The 13,034-nt window shown below is 38.3% G+C and overlaps 2 protein-coding genes across 3 annotated transcripts in view; one reads left to right on the forward strand and one right to left on the reverse strand.

Annotated features, from left to right (window-relative positions):
- The window catches only part of LOC103427237 (vacuolar protein sorting-associated protein 41 homolog), a 28,908-nt gene extending 25,729 nt beyond the window's left edge, over positions 1 to 3,179 (forward strand). For both annotated transcript variants that reach the window (XM_070818996.1, XM_029099857.2), the window contains exons 16-19: positions 10 to 90; positions 188 to 273; positions 2,157 to 2,238; positions 2,329 to 3,179. In XM_070818996.1, coding sequence (XP_070675097.1) covers positions 10 to 90; positions 188 to 273; positions 2,157 to 2,238; positions 2,329 to 2,772 — 693 coding nt within the window. In that variant the 3' untranslated portion in view covers positions 2,773 to 3,179. The remainder of the gene's footprint in view (positions 1 to 9; positions 91 to 187; positions 274 to 2,156; positions 2,239 to 2,328) is intronic.
- Positions 3,180 to 5,083: 1,904 nt separating this feature from the next.
- On the reverse strand, positions 5,084 to 6,724 carry LOC139194660 (secreted RxLR effector protein 161-like). The gene is made up of 2 exons (XM_070819556.1): positions 5,992 to 6,724; positions 5,084 to 5,094 (listed from the first exon to the last, which is right to left on the reverse strand). Exons 1-2 carry the CDS (start codon positions 6,722 to 6,724, stop codon positions 5,084 to 5,086), a joined length of 744 nt encoding a protein of 247 aa, XP_070675657.1.
- Between the last annotated feature and the right edge of the window lie 6,310 nt (positions 6,725 to 13,034).

The raw sequence follows: 13,034 nt of genomic DNA on the forward strand, positions 1-13,034 counted from the left end.
TGTGCACAGGCTGTAGAATTTGTAAATATGCAACATGATGATGAACTCTGGGAGGAGTTAATCCAGCAGTGTCTTGATAAACCTGAAATGGTATTATTCCGGCTAGCCTGCAGATTTGGTATTTATGCAGAGTTTGCTGCAAGTCCTCTTCAGTATCCTCTAATTTTTTTATTCTAATAATTTACAGGTGGGCGTGTTATTGGAGCACACAGTTGGAAACCTAGATCCTCTCTATATTGTGAATATGGTTCCCAACGGATTGGAGATTCCTAGGTCAGTTAGATCAGAATATTGTGGTGGTGTATTTCTTTCTTGTATTTTAAGCTGAATGAAATTTTGATCATCTTGGGGATTCCATCAACTGATATGGTGGTAAAGTATTGTGTTTGTTATGCATGCTTATAGCATTAATTATGTAATAATGTTTCTTCTTTTGTTAAAACCCTGACCCGTGCCTCTTCGTGTCTAGATTTTCTGTAGATACAATAGTACGTGCCTTGCTTGATTTAATTGGGTGGTGCTATTCACCTCTTTTTACCTCCCACATACCCCTTGCTAATTTCTGTCCCTTGATCCTCCTCAATTCATTTGATTTGACAGCCGCAAATCGAGAGGGGCGTGTGTGGAAGGTAAAAAGGGGTGTGGATAGCACCGCCCTTTTAATTTAGGAAAACTAATGAAAAGGACTTGAAAACTTTGAGTTTTAACGATAAGGACAAAATAAAGAGAAAAGTAAATTGTACCAGGATTGACTTTTTAGTGTAAAAATGTGGTTTTTCGTTAAAGTGAACAGTACCATGGGCTTTTCGTTAAAACTCCCTTTTAATTTTTGATAATTATTCCCTATTAAATTAGATAAATAAATAAACACAGACGTAGAGATGGGTCCTTTTCTTCCATAGACATTCCTTGACTTTGTATGTGATTATCACAAATTCAAGGGCTATCATGTTTTCTTTGTATTTTGGTGGTGAAAGTATATATATTAGAATTGTTCCATTTGTGCCAACACAAGTAGAGATTACAGATAGCCAGAGTGTGTAGTGTTTTGATTCTTGAATGAGGTAATAAGGACTTAGATTGTGGAATAGCAAATATGAACAACTAGGATGTTCAGCTGGTGATCTTAATGCATCTTAGTGGTCAGTGACTGAAGGAATGGTTGACAGGTTGAGCTATATAGTCGTTGTCAGGTCATTATTAGATCGGAACTGTATATGGATATGCATATATGTTGCTATTATTTCGTTGTTTGTAATTTTTGTTGCTCTGTTTGGATATATTTCTTGAGAAGCTTATGAGTCGTTATTATTGATTAAAATAGGAGCATTAGATTGTCCCATTTTGACCAAGTTGGGATCAGCTACCAACATTTACGAATTGATTTCACTTGGTAATTGTTGAAAAATTGTGTTACTAGTTTCTAGTGGTCCCAGTTAAGCTCCACCATTGCATCTTCCAAATTGATGTTGCAAATCATTAGGTGCAACTGTGTACATTTGTATACATGCAGAACTTTGATATTTTTCGGTTGTAAGCATGAAGTTTTATGAGTATTTTTTACATAAATATCTGTATTAACCAATGTTTTAAAAAACTCGCCTCGAGGCGCACCTAGGGCGCCCTTGAGGCTGGGCGCCATGGCTAACGCCTCAGTTTTGCTGGAGTGGGCAAAAGGCTTCGCCAGAGCCGCCTAGGCGCGCCTCAGTGAGTTTTTTTTTTTTTTTTTCTTTACTCCCAAACCCAAATTTTGGTTAGGATTTTAACTGCTTCATACCTCTTCCTTGCACTTTTGTCTCTATGCCTTTTTTCTGATTTTTATTTTTTATATAATGGATGTGTGTGTTGTTTGCGTGCATTGTTATATATGTGCTCATTGTGCTTTTCATCCTCTGTTTTATGCATATATAATATAATATATGTATATATATGTGTATATATATATTTATAATATATGTGTGTGCTCAGGGTGATTATTGATTTATAATCTTCTTATTTTTAATATAATATATGTGTACGCTCAGTGTATATATTAAAAAATTTAGGTCCCGTGAGGCTTCGCCTCACGCCTAGGCCGGGCTTCCCCTTGGACGCCTCGCCCACGCCTCACGCTTTTAATACACTGGTATTAACCTTATGTAATTTTGATTTTTCAGGCTCAGGGATCGGCTAGTCAAAATCGTCACCAATTACAGGACTGAAACATCTTTAAGGCATGGGTGCAATGATATTCTCAAGGTACTCCTGTTTCCCATGTAAAGTTTTTGCCTCTGATTTGAATAACGGAGCACTGTAAAAATTATCGATTTGGTGTAATTGGGAAAACAGGCTGATATTGTCAACCTCTTGGTCAAATACTACAAAGAGGCAACACATGGAATTTACTTGAGCAATGAAGAAGATGAGGCACGGTCAAAGAGAAATGATAGTAGGGCTTCTCAGGTGATCGAAAAATCGGTAGGTGTGAGAAGTATGGAGGTTAAGTCAAAACCCAGGGGCGGTGCAAGGTGTTGCATGTGTTTCGATCCTTTTTCTATACAAAGTGTTAATGTCATTGTTTTCTTTTGCTGTCATGCTTATCACATGACTTGTCTTATGGATTCCACCTATACGAGTGAAATGAAAGGGAGTGTGGCCACTCCTAGTGAGAGGGTAGACGATTATGGGTATGACGACAGTGATGTGGATGACAATGGTGATGATGATACCCAATCGGGTGGTTCCCGTATGCGTTGTATCTTATGTACTACTGCTGCTAGTGGAGTGAAGTGATGCATGCGCGTGATGTGAATGTTTGCATGCTAATTCTTCTTTTGGTTCAGTTTTTGAATGCTCGCGCAATGTGAGGCTTTATTTAATCTTTTGCTGTGCTCATGGTGGTCCATTCCTGTATCATAGATATACATGTTGTGGAAAGCGGCTTTTATTTTTTGGCTAGCTTTTGAGGATTGATGCCATCTGGGCTAGTTTCTGTAGTGCAAGTATTGCAGGTTTGTTTGAGTTTATATGTACCTGCATTGCTAATGTTAGAGGTTCTTTGGCCTGTGACAATGTTCGGGAAGTGGAGGTTGACGGACAAGCAATTTTACGTTTTGTTTGTTGTCATTACTTTGTATGTCTTCCTCAAGGAACATTAGAATTCACAGCATTTTATCTGGTTGATTAGTGATCCTTTTTTATTTTGTCTTCTACTGTATATGATTGTGAAAGGATAGTGCTATTCAAGCACTTGTTTTACCTCTCACACGTCTTTGATAATTTTTGACCATTGATCATCTTCAGTTCATTTGATCTGACGGTTGGAAATTGAGAGGGGTATGTGAGAAGTAAAAACAGGTGTGGATAGTACTATCCCTGAGCAAAAGCGATCGGCATAATAGTGTGCCAATGAATCTATGGCTCACCTAATGAACCTAATTTCGGCGATTTCAGAAGAATACTTGTGATAGTTAACCATGATTACATCGTTTTAACAAATGGTGATTTAGGACCCGACATAAACTTGTCAACAATTTGATTCCAGTTACGGATGACACTTGTTTTCTGGCTTTACTCGTCGTTTCATTTGGTACCCCGATGTGGACTTATCACATCTTGAGGTTGAACTTTCGTTCTTACAACTGTTTTTGAAGCAGACAGTTCAAAGTGAAGAAAATGATTTTCTAGAAACAAAACATGCCACTTTCGATTAAAATGCGAGTCAAAAATCAAAATCAAAAGAAAATGATTTTCTAGAAACAAAACAAGCAAGTGGCACAGAGGATAATGTTTTTGGTGTCACATCACGAAACAAGAAACGTAAAAGCAAGATTATTTGCACTTCAGTTGTCACGATCACATCTTGATCATTGAAATTTTAATGGTCCTAAAAAATATTGAGTTAATTGAAGAACTTGTATTGATTTAATGGGGGAACGTGTTTGTCTATTCATTTGTTATTAATATATTTTCACAATCAGATTCGTCTATTCTCCTTATTATATTTGTAAAAAGTTATTCAGTTTGAACACTTCATAAAATCATATTAAGACGATAACAGATGTGCAGTTGGATATAACCTCCATTTAGAACTAAAAAAAATACAAAGATAACTTACCGGCTACCGTCCAATTTTTTTTTTTTTTGTTAAGCTCTCAAATCTACTCACTCTTATAGAAAAAATAAACTATAACCACTAAAAGCAAATGTAGTCACAAATGTCAACGTAAAAGCTTTATTTTTTAGTAATTGTTTTTATCAAATAAATATGTAGTTTGCAATATAAATAGGGAAGTGCAAATGACCTTTTACCATAATGGTGGAAATGTGTTGAGCCCTTACATAACGGCGTGTGTTCAAATCTCGTTGATGACTAATTTAACATTTAATCTAACAAAATCTATTGTTTGACCAAAAAAAAAAAATTTATATATATATATATATAAATTGGACGGTGACTGGACAATATCAATTTAACTTTCTCCAAAGGGTAGTTGCCATCACCTCTTTCTTGCTCTATCTTGTTTCGACCCATTTCTGATAGGATACATTGATTTTTTTGGGGTCAAATGAATACTTCAGAATTTTCGGAATCTCTATTATTTCATATAATTTCTTTTTATTTGGAAATGTTCGGATTGAAACGAAATTTTCATGCCGGAATCATAACTTTCTTTTAATTGACAAATTATAAAATATTTACAAAGATACTTGTAGGATGAGATGTTAAGTCATCTAAGGCAACAACTTAACATCAAACTAACAACAAATGTATGTATCATAATCGCATTCTTGTGAGTCGAACATGAAAACTTCTCCAACCACGATTAGTTCGCTATAAATTCTTTTGTGCTTTTATTAAGTTGATAGATAAGCGAGTGGATTATGTCGAATTTTTGTAATTAAGTTCTTTTACCTTTAAGCAATTATCCCAGCCATTAAAGTCAATACAATGCCAAAGTCTCCTTTCTTTGAGATGTCATTGTACATTTATAGATTATATATTTTTGTGTGTGTGTATATATATATTAGGATAATGCTAGGTAAACCAAATTCATATTTTTAGATGTATAAATTACCCTTAATAACATTGACTTTGAGTCTATTACTTCTCATCTACACTTATTTTACATTATTTTATTAAGTTAAATGTTTTCAAATAGCTTATTCGGATTTAGAAAAGAAAAATCTTAATGTCATGATTTCTATGCATATTAGTAACAAAAATTACGTGATATTGGAGTTTTGTTTTCAAATATTATAAATGTAATATAGTTGTTTCTGTTGTAGGCCTATTTGATTGAGCGATCTAGGGTTATAGAGATAGAGGGGTGCGGCAAGCTTTAGGAAGAAGAGAGATTGATTTAATTGTGAGGTGTGTTTGATTCATCCCATTGTGCCTTTATTTATAGTAGTAGGAAGGGTAAAACCTTTCCCTTTAGGATTACAACATTTAATAGGTAATCTAGTCCTAATAGGAATATAAGATACATTCCCAAATTCCCTAGGATTTACACAATCACATTCCTATTCTAAATATGACTACAACACTCCCCCTTGAGTGTGTAAATACTCAACAAACCATCGCATCAGATCTTCAGCATATAAGGTAGAATAGTTGATGAAGTCATCGGCACAACGGGTGATCGCGAGTCTCAAATTTACTTTGAAGTATGCATTTGTAAAAACTCACAAAAACCTTGCTATGGTAAAACCCAAGGAATGGGGAAAACCCATAGACTAAGGAGAAAAGTAAGAAAATATGCATAATGTGTAAAACACTTGTCAAACTGGACGAAGGTAGTGAACTCATCGGAGTATGATCATCCTAGGATAGGTGCCTCATTAAAACCTCGTTAGGTAGCAAAAACCCGGTGGAAAAAATGCTCCTAATCGTAGGAAAAAAAGTACATTAAGATCATGTGAGTATGCTTCTAGATACTCCCCCTGAGTTAGACATAACTTCTAAATAAGAGAACTACAAGCGATTCAACTAAGATAATTTACGCATACCGATTCCTTGGACGAGCTTCTGAAATGTAGACTTGGGTAATGACTTGGTAAAGAGATCGGCCAGGTTGGCCTGGGAATGGATTTGCTTGACTTCAATGTTCTGATGCTGCTGCTTCTGGTGTGAGTAAAAGAACTTCGGCGCTATGTGCTTGGTGTTGTCTCCCTTGATGTATCCCTTCTTCAGCTGCTCAATACATGTTGCATTGTCTTCAAAGATAGTAGTGGGAAGGTCAATGACTGATGTAAGACCACTAGTGCTTCGAATATGTTCTATAACTTCTCTCAACCAAAAGCACTCACGCGATGCTTCATGTAGGGTGAGAATCTCAGCATGGTTAGACGAAGTTGCAACTAGGGCTTGCTTGGTAGACCTCCAAGATATAGCGGTGTCTCTAACGGTAAAAACATAACCCGTTTGAGAACGTGCTCTATGTGGGTCAGACAGATATCCAGCATCTGCGTAACCAACAAGGCGAGAATCAATCCGACGGCCATAGGGGGCGACAACACTTGGAGATTCACGGGTATAGAACAAGCCCAAATCCGTAGTACCTTTGAGGTAACAGAAAATATCTTTAACACCATTCCAGTGCCTGCGTGTGGGCGCATTGCTGTATCTAGCTAATAGATTCACAGGGAAGGAGATGTCGGGTCTAGTGCATAGAGCCAAGTATAATAAAGCCCCAATTGCACTTAGGTAATGAACTTCGGGGTTCCAAAATCTCTTCCGCATCCTTCTTTGGACGGAAGGGATCTCGTTTAGCATCTAGAGTCCGAACGACCATGGGTGTACTCGAAGGCTTCACTTTATCCTCATTAAAACGTCGTAACACCTTTTGGGTGTAGTTCAATTGATGTACTAGGATTCCATCCGAACAATGCTCGATCTCTAGGCCGAGACAGTATCAAGTTTTCCCAAGATCCTTCATCTCAAATTCCGATTTCAAGTGTTTAACAATTTCCTCAAGCTCTGCGGGAGTCCCAATGAGGTTCATGTCATTGACATAAACTGCAACGATTGCAAATCCGGAATGTGACTTCTTTATGAACACGCATGGGCATAGTTCGTTGTTCACATAACCCTGACTTGTCAAATATTCACTCAGACGGTTATACCACATCCGCCCGGATTGTTTTAATCCATAGAGTAACCTCCTGAACCTAATTGAGAGAGTGTTCCGTGGTCTAGAACTATTTGAGCCAGTCAATAGAAGTCATTCTGGAACTTTCATATAAATTTCCGTATCTAGATCCTCATAGAGATACGCGGTTACCACATCTATAAGCTGCATATTTAGTTTTTTGGAAACTACCAAACTGATTAGGTAACGGAGCGTTATAACGTCCATTACGGGGGAATACGTCTCTTCCTAATAATCTCTGGGCGCTGAGAGAAGTCTTACGCTACAAGGCGTGCTTTATATTGTACTATTTCATTCTTCTCATTACGCTTCCTCACGAAAACCCACTTGTAGCCAACAGGCTTCACGTATGGTGGTGTATGAACGATAGGTCCAAATACCTTACGTTTCACGAGCGAATCGAGTTCGACCTGGATTGCTTGTTTCCAGTTTGACCAATCGGTTCTATGTCGGCATTCATCGACGGAATGTGGTTCAATGTCATCACTAAGCATGATGTCAGTAGCTATTGAGTACGAGAATGCATCATCGATGATCATCTCATTCCTATTCCAAACCTCATCTAATACTGTGTAGTGGACAATCTCGCGATTCTCGGGAGGCCGGCATGTTTCATCTGAAGCATCACCATAATCTAGAATAACCTTATGCGTTGGAACGGATGAGTGAGCGATAGTCGGATTCAAACTAGAGTCACTAGTTGGTGCATTTTCCTCTTCCGGGGTTGTGAATCCTTTGAACCAAAGGGTCTGCCACGCTTCAGGGTCGGAGCAGATGATTGGCTAGCCGTCAATGTACCTTGCCGTGTAGAAGGTGCGGCCTCCCCTCATTTGGGGATGGTCCAACCTTCCCAGGCGGGTTGTTGACATACATGGGGTACATCTATCCTTGCATGTGTGTTTGCAGCGGATATATGTGATCTTGTCACCTTTGCTAGATCATTAAAAGCATCCGGCATGCTTTGAGCAATGCTCTGTAGATCTATAATTCGACGCAACTCAGTTTCAGACTGGGCAGTGTGGGGATCTAAATGAGACATAGTGGGAGCATACCACCACAATTCGCGGCGTTTTACTGGAACGTTAGCATGCTTATCTCCCCCTAACGACGGGAAGACTGTCTCATCAAAGTGACAATCCGTAAAACGTGTGGTAAAGAGATCTCCTGTCAAGGGTTATAAGTATCGAACAATTGATGGCGAATCATAACCGACATAGATTCCCATTTTTCTCTGAGGACCCATTTTGGTACGTAGTGGCGGTGTTATTGGCACATAAATGACGCACCCAAACACTAGTAAATGTGAGACGTCAGACTCGTATCCAATGACCAACTATAACGGTGAATGTGGTTGGGTAGCGGTGTGCCTCAGGTGGACCAACATAGCTGCGTACAATATTGCATAGCACCAGGCAGATACCGGCAGTTTGGTTCGCATAACCAAAGTCCGAGTTATCAATTGAAGGCGCTTTATGACAGCTTATGCCAGGCCGTTTTGGGTGTGAACATGGGGTATAAGATGTTCCACATTTATCCCTACTGACATGCAATAATCGTCAAAAGTCTGTGACGTAAACTCTCCAAGGTTATCCAGTCGAATCGACTTGATCGGATAATCAGGATGGTGAGCCCTTAGCTTAATGATTTGAGCTAGGAGTTTAGCATATGCGGCGTTGCGTGTGGACAACAAGCAAACATGTGACCATCTTGTCGATGCATCAACCAACACCATAAAGTATCTAAATGGTTCGCAGGTTGGCTGGATAGGTTCACAAATGTCCCATTGAATCCTTTGAAGAAATTTAGGGGGGTCGTGAATAATCTTTGTATATGAGGGTTGAGTTTTCAACTTCCCTAAAGAGCACGCTTTGCATGGTGGGAGTCCAACATAGGGATGTAACTTATGCTCGTGTGAAGATTTGAGGATACGATGCATCATGTCCCGTCCAGGATGTCCCAAACGATCATGCCAAAGCAACAAAGTGTCCGAGAACTTAGGCATAGGGCCGACCACACTATGGGCTTCTATGCCGTGAATGGTTGTGATGTACAACCCACTCGGCAAGCGTTCTAACTTTTTATGAATATGCTTCTGGCCATATTCATACAAAGTGATACAAAGAAATTCAGAACCATGATCTTCAGTGGTTTCAAGATGATATTGATTATCTCGAATATCTCTAAAACTCAGCAACGTTCTTCCGGAACATAGAGAATAGAGTGCCTCCTTAAGTGTGAAAATTGTACCATTAGTCAACATGATATGTACCTTTCCGTATTCTTCAATCAGATTGGATGAGCCTGAGAGAGTCATCAAATGAGCTTTCTTGGGTATGAAGTTAGTAAAATAATGGCGTTCACGCAAGATGGTGTGCGTGGTTGCACTATCTGCTAGACAACTAACTTCCCTACTAGACATACCTAGAAATGAATTGATTGAATTGGTCACATGTATAAATATAAGTCCATTCATTCAATTAAGCAATTCGAGAAAATATCCATTCAAATAACAATCCATAATTCAAAACAAACCAAAACCAAACAAATTATTCTAAATACTTAGAAAAATTGTTCAAAATTAAACCATAAACCTAGCAAAATAGTGGGCTAGGGCGGGCCACTCCTAGTGGGTTCGGCCACTAGGGGTAAACACCCTAAATACATGTCTGATTTATTCATCCATAGGCGATGACGCCTCCTGGAAATCCGATATCTCCAATGATGTAGTTGCATCTTTCGGATGATCCACATGTGCAAAGTTAGGCTTACAATGGGAATGATACTTGGCAATAGCCTCATGGGAAGCTCGGCATACGCATGACCAATGATCTTTTGATGCACAACGATAGCACATGTCCAGTTCAGTATAAGCAGCCTGAATGGGAGCTTTGCCCTTGTTCTTGAAGTTTGGGACCTTAGGGGCGAGTGGTGGACGCTGCTGGGTCGCAATTCTTCCCTTAGGTGCGGTACTCTGTTGACCTTGGGCCGTGGTTGGGCTTGCCACCCATTGCCACTGTCACGACGGTTCTTTCGTCGTTTATGGCTGCTAGAATAGGTCGCATGCGCTTCAGGCGCGGCGTTCCAGCCAGTGGGTCGAGCTTGATGATTCTTTATCAAAAGCTGGTTCTGCTTTTCAGCGAGAAGTAAAATAGAGATTAAATTCGAAAACTTGGTGAATTTCTGTGCCTTATATTGTTGATGCAGGACAATATTGGTGGCATGGAAGGTCGAATAGGTATTCTCCAGGAGATCTGATTCGGTTTGTAGAATTTCAACAGAGAACAGATTCTACAAACTTCAGAGTTGTATTCATTCACAGACTTAAAGTCCTGGAAGCGAAGATGTTGCAGTCGTGTCTTGCTTCAGGTAAGTATATGTCTTTCTGGTGATCGAAACGGTCAGCCAGAGCAAGCCAGAGGGTGCGTGGGTCCTCCTCAGTGAGATACTCAGTCTGCAGTGCATCATGAATGTGTCTTCGGATGAAGATCATTGCAGTAGCCTTCTGAGCTTCGTCAACAGGTTTGTCGGCGATAGGTGTCTCGATGGTGGCTCTAATACCCTTTGCAGTGAGATGAAGCTTCATGTCTTGAACCCACTTCAGATAGTTTCTTCAGAGACTTCTAGAGCAGAGAAATCAAGCTTGTTCAAGTTCGACATGTCCCTAAAACGGAGGGAGAAAATGTGATTAGTCATATGGTAAGCCATAGACATATATCGTAGAACATACAGGTTCTACAGACATGTAGTGGTTTAATTTATGCATGAAAACTACGGGTTTCATGTGGTATGTTTTGAATGAAAACTTCGGGTTTCAAAGGCACTAAATTTGAAACTACAGGTTCAATTTAGTTTTATGAACAATTAGTTCATAATGAGAGGTTCCTACAAGAAACACAGAATGCAATATACTAACTAAGTGTAGTGGATTTGAGTTGTCTTCGGGAACTCAAGTGTGAGAGCTTCGTTACTACGAAAGTATGTGATGGTTCAAAGAATAAAAAATAAATTATTGAATCATTAATGTCCAAAAGTGATATTCAGGTCAATAATTTTGGATTCATTATCAGATTAATGGACTGCAGGTCACTTTTAATTAATTCAATAAATCGGGCCATACGGGGTCGATTGTAGAAGCAAAATAATATTAACATAGGGGTTAAATTATTTTAGAATGCTAAAATAATAGCATTTGGTCGAAAAATATGCCCCAAAAAATAATTTGGGCATGGGTGGGTGTCTTAAGCATAAGACACAGACCAAAAAAAACCTTGGGTGGTGGCTGCAGGCCACGGGGTGCAAGAAATCCCTCAGCCGCAGCTGGGTTGTCGTTTGGGCCGAATGAGGGTGCTCGGGACAAGGCCCAGCAGTAGCTGGCCTTGTGGGTGATGCACGGGATAACAAAACAAACCCAGCTTGTGGGCTGGCATGTGCGTGCAGGACAAGAACCCAGCAAGCAAAGCTTGCTGTGGGTTTGGTCTGGGTCCAGGAAAGCTGCAGGCTTTCCACAGAGAAATAACTAGGGTTGCAAGCCTATTCTAATCAACAGGCCGAAGGCTTGGGGGTCCAAGTAGGTGCAGCAAAGCCCAAGGCTGCCCAGTTTGTGTCACAAGGATGGTGTCCAACTTTTCCAAAATGTTCAAAATTGTTAGGGTTTTACAAACCCTAATATGCTTCTAATTTAATTTTATGCTTTGACTCACAAATTCCACATAACAATTTAATTGTGCGATGCACGAAACAAATATATGAACATATACAATATATATATCGAAAGGAAAATATAAACATAGAGGGGTTCATGCATCATGGGGAATGTTTTCATGCTTCGTGGACGTTTCAAATATCTTCTTTTATTTTAAGCATACCTGATTAGCAGAAAACGAATAAGCCTTTGAATTTGGTGGATGATAGCCTCCTCCAACAATGTGTCAATTCCTTAGCTTTTGGCAAGAGCGTGCTGATAACGTGTTGTAGGCCTATTTGATTGAGCGATCTAGGGTTAGAGAGATAGAGGGGTGCGGCAAGCTTTAGGGAGAAGAGAGATTGATTTAATTGTGAGGTGTGTTTGATTCACCCAATTGTGCCTTTATTTATAGTAGTAGGAAGGGTAAAACCTTTCCCTTTAGGATTACAACATTTAATAGGTAATCTAGTCCTAATAGGAATATAAGACACATTCCCAGATTCCCTAGGATTTACACAATCACATTCCTATTCTAAATATGACTGCAACAGTTTCACATTTGTGTAAAATTGAGCATTTTTTTGGCTCCTTTCCAAATGATGCTAACATGTAAATTAGTATATCTTACAAATATAAAATTGTTAGCTTGGTGCGTACGATTCTCAATAAGGATTTTTGTAGCTTTAGGTGAGGAGGGTTTTATTCAAAATTGTCAATATTTTAAATATATATATAATAACAATATGAGTTCGCATTTTTTGGTTCATTTCAAATGATGCTAACATGTAAATTAGTATATTCTACAAATATAAAAATGTTAGCTTTGTGCTTACGATTCTTTTATTTAACAAAGATTTTCTTAGCTTCAGGTGAGGAGGGTTTTATTCAAAATTACCAATATTTAACATATAAATAGGTAAATTATTTTGCACATATATATAATAATAATATAAGTTCCTAATAAATTATGTAATAAATCATCCAAAATAATACCTAAAAAATAAATAAATATTATTTGATTTAATATTATAATAACATAAGTTCCTAATAAATTATGTAATAAATCATCCAAAATAATACCTAATAAATAAATAAATATTATTTGTTTTAATATTATAATAATATAAGTTCCTAATAAATTCTGTAATAAAACATGCAAAATAATACCTACAAAATAAGTATATTATTTGATTTAAAACTAATTAATATACTTGTAT

The sequence above is a fragment of the Malus domestica genome, chromosome 03 (assembly GCF_042453785.1).
Source record: "Malus domestica chromosome 03, GDT2T_hap1".
Lineage (NCBI taxonomy): Eukaryota > Viridiplantae > Streptophyta > Magnoliopsida > Rosales > Rosaceae > Malus > Malus domestica.